We start from the raw sequence: 16,833 nt of genomic DNA on the forward strand, positions 1-16,833 counted from the left end.
CCCGTTCAGCGGGTATTTACTACAGGTTCAAAACCCCATGCAGTTCATTCATCCGTGTTTGCAGGAGTTCCACACAGTTCTCTCAGTCTCTGGGCATTGCCCCTCAACTCCCTATTGCCAGAGGAGTTTATCTTCATTAGGTACTCTCCGTATGGAAATTCTTACTTTCCAGTCGTCAAAAGTGTGCTGACATTTGTCAGTCTTGTGCTGGTGACCCCACTAAGCTCTGTTGTGTGCAGGTGCTTCATGCCTCCTCGTATTGAGCATGTGGCTGGGAAATGACTGCCATTTGGCAGAGGACAGGAAGCCAGCTTCCCTCCTTCCCCATCCTTCCCTGCTCCCTCTCTTCTTTCTCTTTGTTCTGGGAGGCCAGGCCTCCCTCCCCACACACTTGGCATGCACAGATCTTTGGTCTGTGGCGTCTTGACCCAGGTTTCATTTCTGGGAGCCAGGGCTGGCATTCCCCCATGCCTGCGGGCTGCCCCACACTTGCTAGAGCACAGAGAAGACATGCAGTCCTGTTCCTTCCCTGCAGCCAGGGAAGGGGTGGGGCGGCGTTCTTGCTTTTCCATCGCAGTTTTATCCAGGGCTTTGGAAAGCGCTAAATGATACCAGCTCGGAAGCCTCTAATGGTTATGGGGAGTGCCCTGGCCTTGGAGGTGTGGCTGCAGGATGCCCCAGAGGAGAGGAGGCTGTCACAGTCCCACAGCCTGTGCAGCACAACCTTGCTGTCTGCCCTGCCTCTCACCCAACCCCTAGCAGCAGCCTAGAGCATTCATGTCTCTCATGCAGAGGCAGGGCATTGTAGGAAACATGACCTGTCATCCATAGCCTTGTTTGATCAACACGGTTCAACAGTCATCTATTTCAGAGAACTCATCTCTGCCCTGGCATTAGGGGTGCAGAAACACTAAGGGCAAGGGTGCCCTAGGCCCTGTTCATTGTAAAGGCTAATGTAATAAGACCATGGCATTCCTCTGCTCAGCCCCACCAGCAGGTTTCCAGAGAAACCTGCTAACCCAAAGAAAACTTAGTCTTGACTGTGGCTTCTCTGGCCGAACGCACTCTCACCCCAGCTGCATGCCCAGATTCCCTTTCACCCCCCACCCACTCCTCTCCTCCAGCCTGGGTCTGATCCAGGCATACTGGCCTCCTTTGTTCCAAAGGATCTGGGGCCCTATTGATGCCTGGGAGGCCCCTACCTTAGATCCCTTTACAATGTACCCCAGCCACCTTGTCCAGGGCCTGGACAATGCAAGGACCAGCAAATATGCAGTCAATGAATGAGATGAATGGACAACCTTGATGGGTTGGCAGCCCTGAGAAATTAGGAGAATTTGTGTTATCAATCCCTTTTTCCCATTGAAGGGATGGTTCGGAAGGGCTAGGCGACTTTTTCGTGGTCACACAGTGAGTAGAGTGGGACAGGCTGCTGAGAATGGAAATCTGACTCGGAATCTGTGCTTTCTTTCTCAGATCTCCCTCTGGACTGTTGGCTGTTTTGTTTCCCTCCATTCATTTCTGGGTTCCTTCATGACCCAAGCCTCCACTGAGCATTGAGTGTGTGCACGGGTGACAGGGTCACTGCCATAGTGAGGCTGAGTTTCCATCCTCACGTTGCTCCTCGTCCAGGGAGGAGACATATGTGTGAAGAGTGCAGACAGAGTGCAGCCAGGACCTTGGGGAGCCAGGAGAGGCCCCTAACTCACTCCAGGAGTGGACAGGGCTTCCTCCAGGAGTCGGCACCAGCTGAGCCCTAGAGAATAAGTAAGAACCATCGGCCACGCAGGGTGGGGGTGGTTTTCCGGGCAGTGGGAACAGCCTGAGCGGGGGCACAGAGGTAGGAGCAACTGTGACCTGTGGGTCAGTCATGATGCTTGACGTTACGAATAATCTACTTTATTCCATAAAGGGGGCGCATTCCTTCACGTATCTGAAAAGTCAAGATGAGGGTGGGGCTGCAAGTTGAGCAGGATCAAGGATTTAGCACCATTTGTTCAGGTTGTTCAGCTCTAGTCTTTTCTACACAAGCTAGCAAAATAGCCAGCAGGATGTTCCACATGTCAACAACAAGCCAACCAGAGCAAAAGAGTTTCTTCCCTCGCTACAGAAGCTGGACTGGATGAATTAAGGCACATGCCCATCCCTGGATCAATTACTGGGGTAAGAGGTGGGAACCCTCTGCCAGTCAAGTGAATTGTGAGCCTACCTGTGGTGATGCAGAAGTTATTCTTACTCAAATTACAGAACTGCTCCTTGATGGGGGCAGGTGGGGAGAGAATTGGATGGGACACCTGTGGACACCTCTAGGTTATAAACAAAATCTAGGTTCTCATGAAAAGGGAAAATTGGAGCAGGGGCCGGATAAAAATGACATTGCCAACTGAGCTGCAGAGCTCAGACCTTATCCTCCATACGTTGGGCTTCTACTTCTGGAAGCTGTAGAGGGTTGCACCCTATGTATCTTGGACCCTGGATGTCTCTAGAAAGGCACTGTGGATTTAATATGGTTTTTTGAGCTGCCCCCCTTTCTACCAAAAGGTTATCAATCTCTTTTCAATTCTAATTTTCCTGGAAAAAAAATACCCTGCTTATTGGCGATCTACACCTTGAGGATGGGGAGGAATTGATCAGATTCCTTCCATTCTTCAGCATTCCAAGCAAAGACCAAAGAGACCATGCTCCAGGGCAGAGGTGTAACTGCAGTTGTATCATACAGAAATCCCAAGGTGTCAGTGAGAGCCAGGGGGGTCTCTGATGGGCATTTGAAAGGTACCCGTTTGCTTTCTTCAAAAGAATATTCCCCCCTTGCTCTATATCCCTCCAGCTGTAGTAGTCTGAAGAACAATTAACAAGACAGGTGTCTGCTCCAGGGTAGAGCCCTCAACCCCCTGTTCTTGGTCTCCTAAGAGGGGACCACAGTAACCCTAACCCTAACCCCTCCAGATGCAAGGAATCAGAAGACTGTGGATTTGGACTCAGATCCTACTCCTTCCTTTCTTTAGGCAAGTCATCTAACCTCTTTGAGTCTCAGTTTCTTCTGAGACACTCTCCTTAGGGAAAGTCTCAGTTTCTTCTGAGAAACTCTGAGAGTTTCTTCAAGACAAAAAGGGAAACTAGTATCTAGCTGGCAGTATATTCCGAGGATTATCTGAAGAGATACGTATGCATGAATATCTCATGCTCTCAGCTCTTAGTGGATCATCAAATAATATTGATTCATTCATGTGCTGAAGAAGGAATTTTTTTTTTTTTTGAGATGGAGTCTTGCACTGTTGCCCAGGCTGGAGTGCAGTGGTGCAATCTCGGCTCACTGCAAGCTCTGCCTCCCAGGTTCAAGGGATTCTGCTGCCTCGGCCTCCCAAGTAGCTGGGACTGCAGGTACTCGCCACCATGCCCGGATAATTTTTGCATTTTTTTTAGTAGGGATGGGGTTTCACCATGTTAACCAGGATGGTCTCGATCTCCTGACCTCTGATCCGCCTGCCTCGGCCTCCCAGAGTGCTGGGATTACAGGCGTGAGCCACCGCGCCCGACTGAAGAAGGAAAATTAAAGTTCAGCAATGGCCTAATAGATACCAGAAGCCCAGCATACATCATTTTATCTTATCTTCATAACCATTCTATAAGTAGGGGTGTTAATATCCCACTTTACAAAAGAAGAAACTGAGGGTCAGGAAGGTTGAATAACTTTCCCAAGGCTCCACAGATGGGAAATCAGAGCTTGAACTTGGACTGTCTAAAGCCCCTTCTATGGAAGTAAGGCCAGTTGGCAGAGCTTGAATGGCCCGGGTAAAAGGAACCCTGGGTCACTCTCTAAGCATACCATTGTTGTTGTGCTTGTTGCTGAAATCCAAAATCTGGAAGAGAATGAAGTAGAGAGAAAGCAAATAACATGGATTTAACAATCCCTGTGTATATTGTACCTACATGCGTCATGAGCTCTTTTACAAACGTTTGTTGAGTGGGTCAGTGTGCTAGGTTCTTGTTGTTGGAAGCATGGAGGGGACACTTTCTGCATCCCATAGTAACCTTGCAAAGAGATGATAACATCCATTGTATGCACGCACTGGGGCTCACAAAGGTAGACAAACCATCCGGAGCCACCTGCCAGGTTGGCATGACACCAGAAGGAAGACCACAGAATGCATCCTGGTGGAGATGTGGAGAGAAACATTTTTTATAGCAGGATCACAGAATCTCACCCTGTTTTCTTCCTCCTTTTCTTTGCAGATGACAGACAACCTTCTGTGCCTTCATCAAGCTGGTTGCGTACCCACCGTGTCTCTGGCAACAGCATGAGAAAGAAAAAGCCCTAATTAAGGATCATCAGAAACCACAGTTGGAGGAGGACGGCAGACACAGCTTCCCTCCCCGCTATACCAAGACCCTTCCTTCGAGGTCCTTGCTCCTGAGGGACCCTGGACTGTCACAGCGATTAATGACCCCTTATCTTGTTTGGATGGGAAAGGAAATCACTGGTTAAAGCTTGATCAGGAGACATTATCAGCTCTTTAAGGATCGCAGAAGAATAGGCTACTTTATTTTCTGAAAAGGTAAATATATGCAAGCAAAGCCAACATGTCACGAATGGCCTTGGTCTACCACACAGCGGTGTCTGGGACACAGTGGGGGGTCATCCCCCAGCGGGAGTGAAGTCGACCTTAGCGGCCCTTGTGTCCTCCCTTGGAATTCCCGCCATCCCTTCTGATTGAGCCTCCACCTCTGGGATTTTTCTTCCGTTTTTCTCCTTTCTTAGGAGGGAGTTCTGCTACCCATCGTGGGAGGCCGCCATCAGGGCTGCGAAGATGGTGACCCTGCGGAAGAGGACCCTGAAGGTGCTCACCTTCCTCGTGCTCTTCATCTTCCTCACCTCCTTCTTCCTGAACTACTCCCACACCATGGTGGCCACCACCTGGTTCCCCAAGCAGATGGTCCTGGAGCTCTCCGAGAACCTGAAGAGGCTGATCAAGCACAGGCCCTGCACCTGCACCCACTGCATCGGGCAGCGCAAGCTCTCGGTCTGGTTCGACGAGAGGTTCAACCAGACTGTGCAGCCGCTGCTGACCGCCCAAAATGCACTCTTGGAGGACGACACCTACCGATGGTGGCTGGTGAGATGCTGCCTGAGAGTGGGGTCTGGGCTGAGAGTTGGGGTGTGGACTGAGAGTGGGGATCTGGATGAGGGTAGGGGGCCTGGGCTGAGAGTGGGGGTCTGGGCTGAGGGTAGGGGTCTGGTAATGAGAGTGAGGTGCTCCCAGAATTAAATGCTCAGTCCCCGTGTACACCTGGGGCCCTGCGAGGCAGTTTATTCAGTAGGATTCAGATTATTGTCCAACACTATTTATTGAGGATCTATTATATCTAAGAGCAGGAAGCACGGCTTTAGTTTCCTGTGGCTGCCATAGCAAATTTCTGCATGCTTCATGGCTCAAAACACCAGAAGTGCATCCTCTCGCAGCTCTGGAGGCCAGAAGTCTGAAATCAAATTATGGGCAGGCTTGGCTCTTCCTGGAGGCTCTGAGGAGGAAGCCACCCCAGGCCTGCTCCTGGCTCCTGCCGGCTGCTGGCAGTGCTGAGTGTTCCTGGGCTCAGAGCTGCGACAGTCCAGCCTCTGCCTCCATTTCCATAGGGCCTTCCTCCCTGTGTCCCCTTATATCTCACATGTCCCTCTCCTTTTCCTATGAGGACACCTGTCATCAGGTTTAGGGCCCACCCTAATCCAGGATGATCTCATGCAGAGATCCTCAACAATTTCACCCGCAGAGGCCCTTTCTCCAAATGTCATGCTCACAGATTCCAGTGACTTGCACTTGAACATATCTCTTTGGGAGCCACTATTTCACCCACTACAGCTATTGAAATGCAAAAAGAGAGATCCTTATTCTCATGGAATTTCATTCTGACTGGGAGGGGAAGATAAGAAATAAACAAGGAAGGTAAGAAATAAACATCACATAGCAGTGCTTTGAAGAGAGAGCAAATGAGGTTTATCATAGAAACTTAGAGGGGGCTTCTGTAAATGGGGTCACCAGGGAGGTCTCTGAGACAGCAGGACTCAAGTTGAGACCCACAGGCAGAGAAGGCAGCAGCCATGAGAAGAGCAGGACCATGCACTGCAGATGTCTGGGACAGCAGGTGCAGGAGCCCCAGGGTGGCCTCTGCTGGATGTGTTGGGGAGTGGAGGCTGGGGGACTGTGAATTTGCGAGGTGCAGTGAGACGAGGCCTGAGAGTCGGCAAGACCCGGGAGAGGACTCTGGGATTTCTTGTAAGTGCAACAGGAAGTCACTGTAGAATTTTTATCAGGGAGTTTCATGATCTGATCGTGTCGTTTGAAAGGTCATTCCCATTGTTAAATGCAAAATAGATTGAAGAAGAGCAAGATATATGTGCTCGTTTCTTATTTATTAAGCACCTACTATATGCCAAGCATCACTACATGGAGATGGAAAAGGTAGAGTCTTTCCTTTCTTGGGTTGCAGGAGTGATGGGGAGAGAAGGGAAAACAGACAAACTCAAGCCAGGATGATAGGTGCTGCGCAGGAAGTGGGCGCAGGAGCTGTGGTCTCCATGTCCAACTCCCCTTGAAGCCTGGGGTTATCCCAGAAGGCTTCCCACAGGAAGTGATGGCCAGGCTCATCATGAAGGATTCAGAGAGGTTATCCAGGTAGATTCTGGAGGAAGGTCTATTTGAAATGGACAGAAAACATGCGTGAGACTGAGAAGGATTGAAAGTCCTGGACTGTGCTTCTGAAGACCTGGCTGAGTCCTGGTTTGCTGATCTGTGTTGAGCACCGCTGTGTGCAGGTCCTGGGGTGGGCTCTGGGGAGGTGACAGAGAACCAGGCAGGTAGGGTCTTTTCCTTTCAGAGATCCAAGGGTCTAGGGAAGGAGGTGGTGAGCCAGGCATGGTAAGGATTAGGGTCTGCTCTCAGCCTCGGCACTATGGACTTGTGGGGCTGGATCAGCCTTAGCCACACGGGCTGCCCCGTGCATTGCAGGATGTTTAGCAGCATCCCTGGCCTCTACCTGCTAAATGCTAGGAGTGCCCCATCCTCAAGTTGTGATAGCCAGAAGTCTCCAGACATTGTCAGGTGTCCCAGGTGGGGTGTGTGTGTGTGGGGGGTGCACATGCATGCACAAAATTGCCCTCCCTTGAGAACCAGCAGGGTTGGGAAAATGACACATCGATGGCAGAGGTGGCTTCACGTACATCCCATCTCCTCTCTGGATCTGATTCCCCCTGTAGCAGCGTTGCTGGGACCACATTAAGTCCAGACTTCCTCTTCAGAGCCTGGAGTCTGTGATACTCAGTGTCACCATGGGATTCTGTTTACAAAGGCCTTTGGGGACAAACAGGGTGCTACATAGCCTGGATATAAACCAAACAGGAAGGGACCTTACACATTGGCAGGTAAAGGAGAAACTTGGGGGCCTTTGTCCTCATTTTACAGATAAGGAAACTGAAACTCAGAAAAGTTAGGTGACTTTTGCAAAAGAGAACATCAAATCCAGCCTCTAGAAATACCATATTAAAAAACTGTTATTAGAGAGCATTACCAAGACAGTATCGATCTTTCTTCTTGGGGAAGGCGGTTTCTAAAACTTAGGCTGGTGTCACCCAAGGGGGTTAAAAAGGCATAAGGGAAAAACATCAGCTTTTGGATATAACCTATGTGTCTTCAAAGAACACAGGCTATCATGTAGACTTAGGAACTGAGGCGTGGCATCAGGGTTCCTGGGTTTTGTCCCAGACTTCATAGGTCCCATCAGGAGTGACTGTGAAGAAGCTCTTCATCTCACTGCGTCTCAGGTTCCTTCCTGTTACATGGGAGGAATAAGCTATTTCACCAGGTTCTCTACAACCCTGCAATCATTAGTTTTAACAATTGTGTTTATTTTTGTTGGTTTAATGGGCAAGTAATACTGAACTTATGTGTTTTATTTTGTTTTCAGTATTAATTAAGGCTGAATATATTTCCACTTAGTTGTTCCCTGTTTACCAGATGTCCTCCCCTACCTGTAGCCCTTCTCTGCAGTCTTTTTCTGAAGTGTAGCCTCTGGTGACTGATCCCAGGGTAGCCACTTGGAAGGAATGGGGCTTCATCCTCTGGAAATCAACAGAAAGGAGCGGGGCTTTAGAGCTTTGGGGTTCTAAAAAATGTACAGATAATACAGAGACTACATGCTTTGAATAAAGAATCGGGATAGAGGCAGGGAATATTTGACATCAAAGCCATCCTGGGAGTTCCTGGCTGCGCCATTGCTCTGCAGGCAGGACCAGTTCATGAACAGAACTGGACTTGGGTCCTGATATGGTTTGGCTGTGTCCTCACCCAAATCTCATCTTGAATTGTAGCTCCCACAAATCCCACATGTTTTGGGAGGGACCCGGTGGGAGATAATTAATCATAGGGGCAGTTTCCCCCCATACTGTTGAGGGAGCTGGAAGAGTCTTAGGTGAGAATGTGAGGTCCCGAGCTCCCATCCTGCCCTGAGCTTCATAGTCCTCATCAGTCAAGTGGGCATCACAATTCCACCTCGTCCCAGCCCTGGCAGGAAGAGGGACACAGGAGCAGTCACCGGGGCTCACTCTTTGAGTTGAGTTGAGTTGAGTTGAGTTTCCAAATCAGCCCTGTGCCCTGCCCTGCAAGAGACTACACCACCATCCCAGGCTGGACCTACTGACCCCTGTGACCCTCTCCTCGGGTCTCTGTCCCAGATATCCAGGAACAGGGATCCCTTCTTCCCCAGTCCCCATGTCCAATTCGGAGACAAGCTATGTTGAATTCTGACTCTGCCTTCTCTACTTGCTCCCAACTTGGGAAACCATTCTGTGATACACAGGGAACATTCTCAAGGGACAGAAAGAGTGCGATCCTCCCCTGGTTTCCACCCCCTGCCCTCCTAAGGCATCTTCCCATCCCAGACATCCATGCTCAGTGCCCAAATGCAAAATAATACCATCATACTGTCCACCTGGCACCTAGCACCAACTCTGGCCAGGTCCTGGACCCAGCTATCCAGGTACCACTGCCTCGCCGTCACCACCCCCACCGCCACGAGGGTGTAGCTATTTCATTGTCCTCACTTTGCACTTACCGGGTCACCCACTGTCGAAGGGCACAGTCAGATCCCCTTCTAATTAAAGGACATGGTCTGGAGTCAGACGCAGGATATTCAAACTGTCTTCGTCCTGGGAAACTCACTTTATCTCTGTAAGCTTCAGTTTCCTCACCCATAAAATGGGTCTATAAGATCACCTTTCTCATAGAACCATTATAGGAACTCAGTGAGAAGCTGCCTATCAGGTTCTCAACACAGAGCCCTGCATAGAGCAACCATAGAACGCACGCTTCCACCCAGGGTGAGCCATCGGAGTCCTGCACGAGCCCTTTCTAAGCACCGCCTGTCCCTGCGCTAACCTGTCCATCCACACGGCACCAAGGATGTGGTAGGGGCTCTGTTGTGATGAGCTGAATGAATGAATGTGTGTTAGCTTTAGCAGCTGTCATTCACTTATTCAGTAGACATATCTTGAGCCTGTACTACCTGGCATGCTTGTGTCTGCTGCTTGAATGCCAAAGGAGCCAGGGAAACCAACAGCAGCTGGGGATTGGAACGAGGCCTGCGGTGAGGCCCCAGTGGTGCCAGCCATGTGTGGAAGGCCAGAGACTGATATTTCCAGGGTCCAAGGGAGGCTTCTCAGAAGGTGATGCATCGATCATTGGCCATGGAAGGAGGAAGGAGGGTGGGAAGGGAGTGCGGGTACCTCTTCCCAACACTCTCGGGACAGGTGTGGCCTGTGGATAGGGACGACTTCCAGCCATCGTGCCTCAAGACAGGACAAACTCTGCCACAGTGCACGCTCCAGAGTTCCCATGGATCATGCCCAAGTACAGGGTGAGTTGAGGCACCCAGGGCTTCAGCTTCACAGAGATGCCCACTCTTGGGCTATGCCCCTGGGCATGAGTGGGCTTTCTTACCCCACTTGCCTGACTCCTCACTCGCCTCGCCCACCCTCGCCCCCAGCCTGTAGTGCTTGACTCCATGGAGATCCCCCTTCCTTCTCCTGCCTTACTCCTCATCCCTCTCCAGATGGCACCCACCATGGACACCTGCATCCGCGCCTCAGCCCCTGCTTCCAGGGAAGCCGACCCGAGGCCCCATGCTTCCCTAAGGAGCTCAGACCACCAGGCGGCAGGCATTGATTGAGCACTGATTGTATACAGAGACATATACTTGGAAACTAGCCAGGAAGGCTGGGGAGGGCGTGTCTCTGAACTTCCAAACACTCTGTCCTGTGTTCATATCAGTAGCACTGTCATACCTTTTTTTTTTTTTTTTTTTGACATGGAGTTTCACTCTTGTTGCCCAGGCTAGAGTGCAATGGCGTGATCTCGGCTCGCCACAACTTCTGCCTCCCAGGTCCAAGTGATTCTCCTGCCTCAGTCTCCCGAGTAGCTGGGATTACAGGCATGCGCCACCACCCCCAACTAATTTTGTAGTTTTAGTAGAGACCAGGTTTCTCCATGTTGGTCAGGCCGGTCTCGAACTCCCGACCTCAGGTGACCCGCCCACCTTGGCCTCCCAAAGTGTTGGGATTACAGATGTGAGCCACTGCGCCTGGCCAGCACTGTCATACTTTTATTGTCACTGACAAAAGGCAGAGAAAACCAGAATCTTTCTTTCCCAAAACAGTGACGCTACATGGAGTAACCTGCCGCTCCATCTCAGCTGGTACGGGGAGGACTTAGGATGATAATCTAGAGAAAGAGCCAGTTTCCCATCTGAGTTCTACCTGGCCCTGCACTCACTCAGTGACCTCAGATGAGCCCTTTCCAGGGCCTGGGCCTCCGTTTCCCCTTTTGCCAGTGAAAGACTGGAACGGATCCGAGATTTCTGAAGTGTGGGGCTTGAGTTGTTAGGTGAGGCAGGGCATTAGAGAAAGTCACATCACAGAGCCCGGAGGTCATTCCTGCCGTCCCTCCTTTCCGCCTGTCTCTGCAGTGCTGGGGCTTCAGTTTGGCCTGGTGTCTTACTTTGCACCTTGTCAGGGCTTGTGAGCCTTGTTCTAAGGGAGAGGAGAGTTTGCCTGGGCAGGCAGCAGGGTAGAGCTGGAACCGAATACAGTAGCTTAGTTTTCATTGCATTGTACAACTACCATTTTACTTCTGCCAGGTAATTCTTGCTTTCTACTTGTGGTAGAGATGAGAGGTTTCCTTTTCAAATAAATTTATTTTTATTTTTTGGCCAGGTGCGGTGGCTCACACCTGTAATCCCAGCACTTTGGGAGGTGGAGGCGGGTGGATCACCTGAGGTCAGGAGTTCGAGACCAGCCTGGTCAACATGGTGAAACCCCGTCTCTAGTAAAAATATAAAAATTAGCCAGGCACAGTGGTATGCTCCTGTAATCCCAGCTACTTGAGAGGCTGAGGCAGGAGAATCCCTTGAACCCAGGAGGTGGAGGTTGCAGTGAGCCGAAATAGTACCACTGCATTCCAGCCTGGGCGATAGAGTGAGACTCCATCTCAAATAAATAAATAAATAAATTTTTCTTAAATGAGTCATTAAAGTCAGTCAGTAAGAGTCCAGCGAGGTGATGTGGTGCTGTGTGAAGCATGCAACATGCTCCCCACACACATCCACGGCCGACCTTGAGTCCTGGCTTCTCGGACCTCTGTGGCACCCCGTAGGCACTCAGTAAGTGTCACTGTATGATGGATACACGGTGCCAGGCTCCCAAATCAAAGTAGCGGCATGATGGAATGCCATCCTGTGGGCCCGGGCACATCTTCACAAGCCTGGGGGGCACAGCAGCCCTTGCTGGTGGGAGACCTCCGTGGAGTTTCCTGCAGGGGAGTCTGGCTGTGGTCCTGTACCCTGGGGCTCTCAGAGCGTGGTCCCCCCACAGCCCTGGCAGCGTCATCACCCAGGAGTCTGTTAGAAATGCAGGATTTCCGGGCCAGCTCAAACCTCCTGAGTCAGATCTGCGCCTTAGCAAGCCTCCTGGGGCGTTTTCCGCACATTCAGGATCATGGGGCTGTCCTGGGCGGTTCCATCAGAAGCAGGCATTTTATCTGGACATCGCATTTGTGTGTGTGACAACGTATTCATAATATTTATTTTAACCACTTGTATGTGTACAATTCAGTGGCATTAAATACATTCACAGCGTGTGTAACCATGACCACTATCTATAACCATAACTAGCAGATTTTTGTCATCCCAAGCAAAAACTCTGTCCCCATTAAACAGTAACTTCCCCTTACCACCTCCTCCTCCTCCCAGCACGTGACAGCCACCCTGCCACTCTCTGTTTCTATGAATTTGACTACTAAGTGGAATCATATAATCTTTGTCTGTGTCTAGCTTTCGCTAATCATAATATTAGTATTTTCAAGGTCCATCCACGTTGTAACAATTTTGAACTTTTTTCTTTTTATAGCTAATAATATCCCATCATGTGTCTAGAACATCTTATGTTTGTTTATTCATCCATCACTGGAGACTGGGTTGCTCCCACCTTTTATCTATTATGAATAATGCTGCTTTGAACATGGGTATACCAATATCTGCTTGAGACCCTGCTGTCAGTTTCTGGGGGTGTATACGTAGGAGTGGAGCTGGTAGGCCACATGGCTATTCTGTCTTACCTTTTGAAAGACCACCTGTGTTTTACCTCAGCTGCACAGTTTTACATCCCCACCAGCAATGCACGAGTTCCATTTTCTCCACATTCTCACCGACTTGTTGTTTTGCACTTTTACTTATACTGTAGCAGTGGGTATGAAATGTGGTCCAGATTGTGCTGCTTCCCATGACGTGTTTAATGGTCTTAAGCCAGAGGAGAGGCTGCCTGGGTTTAACTGGAAGAGCAATCTGGTTCTGCTTGCGTGCCTCCCCTTGGGGCATCTGATTCCTTCCATTGCAGTGGGGACTGGGTGCCCTGGGATCTCCCTACATATGCCCAGGTCACTCATCTTCTGGATAGTGGCCAAAGCCACTGCTGGTCACTTCCTCCTCTCCCAGCCACTCCTTGCCTCTGGGGCCTGGAGTAGCTGATGGGAACCGCCCCACAGCTTACCACACCTACCAAAAAACCCAGGGTCCAGGCTTTCCAAAGGCTAAGATTCCAAGAGCCAGAGTCAGGGTTGTGTTGTGGGAGAAACCTGCAGGTGGGTTTCTAGTAGCCTGGATTCAAATCCTGGTTTGTATCTGGGGTGTGTTGCTTACCTCTCTGGCCGCAGATCATCTCACCTCGCCCACAGTGAAATGACACAGCACTGTGGCATGGGGACAGGTGAGGAAGGCTGAGGCACCAACAGGCATCACTACACAGTGTGGCCAGAGCTCCACCTGAGGCGGTGGGCCGGCCTGGGCGTGCAGCGGGGGTCAACAGGGAAACCAAGTCATCCTGGTTTTAGCACTGAGAGTCCTGCATCTAGAGAAACCCCATAACCTGGGCAAATAAGGATAGTCACCCTGGGAATAAAACTAGTGTTCAGCCTGCGAGCAGCTGACCCTCGAGCTAGGTCTTTTTCTTTTTTCTTTCTTTTTTTTTTTTTGAGTTGGAGTCTCTCTCTGTCACCCAGGCTGGAGTGCAGTGGCGCGATCTTGGCTCACTGCAACCTCCGCCTTCCGGGTTCAAGCAATTCTCCCTCCTCAGCCTCCCAAGTAGCTGGGACTACAGGCGTGCACCACCATGCCTGGCTTTTTTGTATTTTTAGTAGAGATGGGGTTTCACCATATTGGCCAGGCTGGTCTCAAACTCCTGACTTCACGACCCACCTGCCTTGGTCTCCCAAAGTGCTGGGATTCCAGGCGTGAGCCACCGCACCTGGCCTGGGCTAGGTCTTTAAAAGAAGATGAAAACGATTTGCTAGGCAGATCACAGAGGCCTTGTGCCTCCAGCAAACTGCTGATTCTTCAGTCTGACTGGAACCCAACAGTCCTGGGGCCAGGGGAACTGAGGGTCAGGCAGGAGAGATGGCAGATGTCCCTACTGCTCTGTCCCTCATCCCTGGCTGGGGCTGGAGAACTGGCATTTCACCTACTCCTCGCTCTTCTTGTTAAGGTTTGAGCGAGAGCACATAGCCCCTGGGCCCTGGTGTCTGAGCAGGGTGGGAGTGAGACACAGCTAGAAGACTCCTGCTATTTTTCTCTCTTTCAAGCAGCGGTGACACGTAGAGGGATAGAGGGCCTTTCAGAGAGAGGGGAGCCCTCAGGGAGGAGCAGGTTGGAGAAACGCTGATGGCATGTGGAGTTGGAGGGGCCTCTGAGGCCAGGTGTGGTTGGATCACCCAAGTGGCTTCAGCAGTACCTGGCACATAGTAGGTGCTCAGTAAACACTTGCAGAATACATGAATAATCTCTTTACTTCCGGAGTAACCCTTAGTCTCCTTGAAGGAGGAAGTGGAGGTGTCTGTGTGTGAGCCGCCTCCATCTCCAGGGACCCAGCAGAGAGAAGGGTGAACAGGAGGCCCCAGTAAACAACAGCAGGTAGCTCAAGGGCTCTGCTGCCAGGAAGCTGGGGCCACAAAGCCAGGTTGACCACCTTCTGTCCTCCGCCCACAGAGGCTCCAGCGGGAGAAGAAGCCCAATAACTTGAACGACACCATCAAGGAGCTGTTCAGAGTGGTGCCTGGGAATGTGGACCCCATGCTGGAGAAGAGGTCGGTGGGCTGCCGGCGCTGTGCCGTTGTGGGCAACTCAGGCAACCTGAGGGAGTCTTCTTATGGGCCTGAGATAGACAGGCACGACTTTGTGCTCCGGTGAGTGCCACACCCTGTCCCAAGCCCACTGTGCTGCACCCGGAGGCCCCTTGGAGCTATAGGAAGCATCTTGGCTCAGGCTCAGGAAGGCAAGGTTCAGTCCTGGTGTCTCTGGACTTACCTAGAGACCCCAGGCTCCACACTGCACCCCCTAGGCCTCAGATTCCCCACCTCTGCATTATTGCAGGACGGGAATGGACTAGAAGGGCCTCTGCGTGCAGAGGAAGCCATACACAGGAGTTCCCCCATTGTTGGAAGCTTGCCACATGGAGGCCTGGGGAGAGAGCAAAATTAATGTGAGGACTCTTAAAACTTTAAAATTCATCCCCATTTTGTAATCTAGGCCATAATAAAACCACATCTTTTATGTAAAATGTGTTTTTCCCTGTCACCAAGTGAAATAGATATTCCAGGAAGATGCCCCAAGTCTGTCCTGGGTCTCTTGCCATTCCCACTCATAAGTGCTGCATGCTGAGAAGTGCGGGGGTGGGGACTGGCCATCCCCAGCAGCCTTCTAGAATAGTCTCTGCTGTCTGTGATTCCTGACTTTAGTCCTTAGACCACTTACCTGCCTCTCGGAGCCTCAGTGTACCAGGTGTCCCACGGGAAAGTCCATGGTAAGGATCAGAGTCAGGTTTCCTTGCTGCAAAACTAGGGCTGTGGAAATAGCCTTTGGATGAGATTGTCTGTGACAGGCGGGCAGCGGTGGTGATGGCTAGACTCCCTTGAGGTCACGAAAGAGAAAAATAGCAGAAGCCTTCTCGCTGTGTCTTCATTGTCTCTATTTTACAGATGAAAAGGAGGAGGCCTGGGGAAGGCAGCTGACACCCCTGAGGTCACACTGGAGGCTCACTGTCTGTCTCGGAGAGCTCAGGCTCGCTGAGAACGGGTGCCCATGCTACAAGACTCAGCTTTCTCCCCTTCTCTCCCAGGATGAACAAGGCGCCCACGGCAGGGTTTGAGGCTGATGTTGGGACGAAGACCACCCACCATCTGGTGTACCCTGAGAGCTTCCGGGAGCTGGGAGATAATGTCAGCATGATCCTGGTGCCCTTCAAGACCATCGACTTGGAGTGGGTGGTGAGCGCCACCACCACGGGCACCATTTCCCAGTGAGTCCCCCCTGTGGCCCCGCCTCACTGCTCCGCCCCCTGCAGTGACACCCTGTCCCCCAGCCCTGCCGTGGTCCTGCTGTGCCTCCACCGGGGTGCCTCCCCTCCCCCAGCCTCCTCCGGCACACACAAGCCCCGTTCCTGTGGCTGCCTCTCCGACTGTTCCAACTCTTCTCTCCCCATCACTTAACTAACCACAAGCTTTAGTGTCCTCTTGCTAACAATGCCCGGAGGGACCTCCACGCACCCCGGAGACTCTTCGGGAAGGGGGCCGCCACTAGAAAGGGGCGGCACATACGAGTTCTGCCTCCCTTTATTTCTGAAGTGCAGCCTGACAAATAACAGCACCTTGCTTTTCAAACTTACGTGAGCCTGGCCAGGTGAGGGTTCCTAAGAAATGAGGGATGGGGAGTACAGGTGCAGCCTGGGCCCCTCCCCAGGGCAGGCAGTGCTGAGCAAAGCAGCTGTGGCTTCCCTGACAATCAGGAACCTAGTTTTCTGAGCAGGCACCGCACATGGCACTTGGCACATATTATCTCAATTGATCCTCACAATAGCCGTTATCGTTTGCTCCATTCTCCCAGTGAGGACTCTGGAGCTTGGCCAAGCACCTTGCCCAGGGTTGAACTCCACACAGAGCCTGTGCTCTCCTCTAACCCTGACTGAAGGGAAGTGCTTTGATGTCCAGATTTCCACAAGCCGTCTTGTCTTCGGCCAGGTTTTCTAGGAACAGAGCCAGCCCCGGGATGTGGGTGCAGGAGACTAGGGGTGAGGGAGGCAGACCAGGGTGGGGCGGGGTGGGAGCTAGGTCTGGATGTGGCTCAGCTGCAGTCTCCTCCGGGAGCAGGAATCACACCCGTGGGACCAGCTTTGACACCTCTGCACTTGCGGTACATGCAACCGCCCAGCTGAGGAAGGGGCAGCCGCGGGTCTCATAAGCCAGTGCC

General features: G+C 51.5%; 1 protein-coding gene across 9 annotated transcripts in view; it reads left to right on the forward strand.

The window, feature by feature from the left end:
- ST3GAL1 (ST3 beta-galactoside alpha-2,3-sialyltransferase 1) overlaps window positions 1-16,833 on the forward strand; it is a 114,428-nt gene that overhangs the window by 88,626 nt on the left and 8,969 nt on the right. For 4 of the 9 annotated variants that reach the window (XM_050802253.1, XM_050802250.1, XM_050802258.1 and 1 more), the window contains 4 exons: window positions 4,234-4,556; window positions 4,760-5,114; window positions 14,578-14,774; window positions 15,707-15,886. In XM_050802253.1, coding sequence (XP_050658210.1) covers window positions 4,809-5,114; window positions 14,578-14,774; window positions 15,707-15,886 — 683 coding nt within the window. In that variant the 5' untranslated portion in view covers window positions 4,234-4,556; window positions 4,760-4,808. Of the gene's footprint in view, window positions 1-1,476; window positions 1,768-2,031; window positions 2,164-4,233; window positions 4,557-4,759; window positions 5,115-14,577; window positions 14,775-15,706; window positions 15,887-16,833 lie in introns of all 9 variants that reach the window. The other 5 variants (XM_050802257.1, XM_050802252.1, XM_050802254.1 and 2 more) reach the window with 4 other exon arrangements.

This window comes from Macaca thibetana, chromosome 8 (assembly GCF_024542745.1).
Source record: "Macaca thibetana thibetana isolate TM-01 chromosome 8, ASM2454274v1, whole genome shotgun sequence".
Taxonomy (NCBI): domain Eukaryota; kingdom Metazoa; phylum Chordata; class Mammalia; order Primates; family Cercopithecidae; genus Macaca; species Macaca thibetana.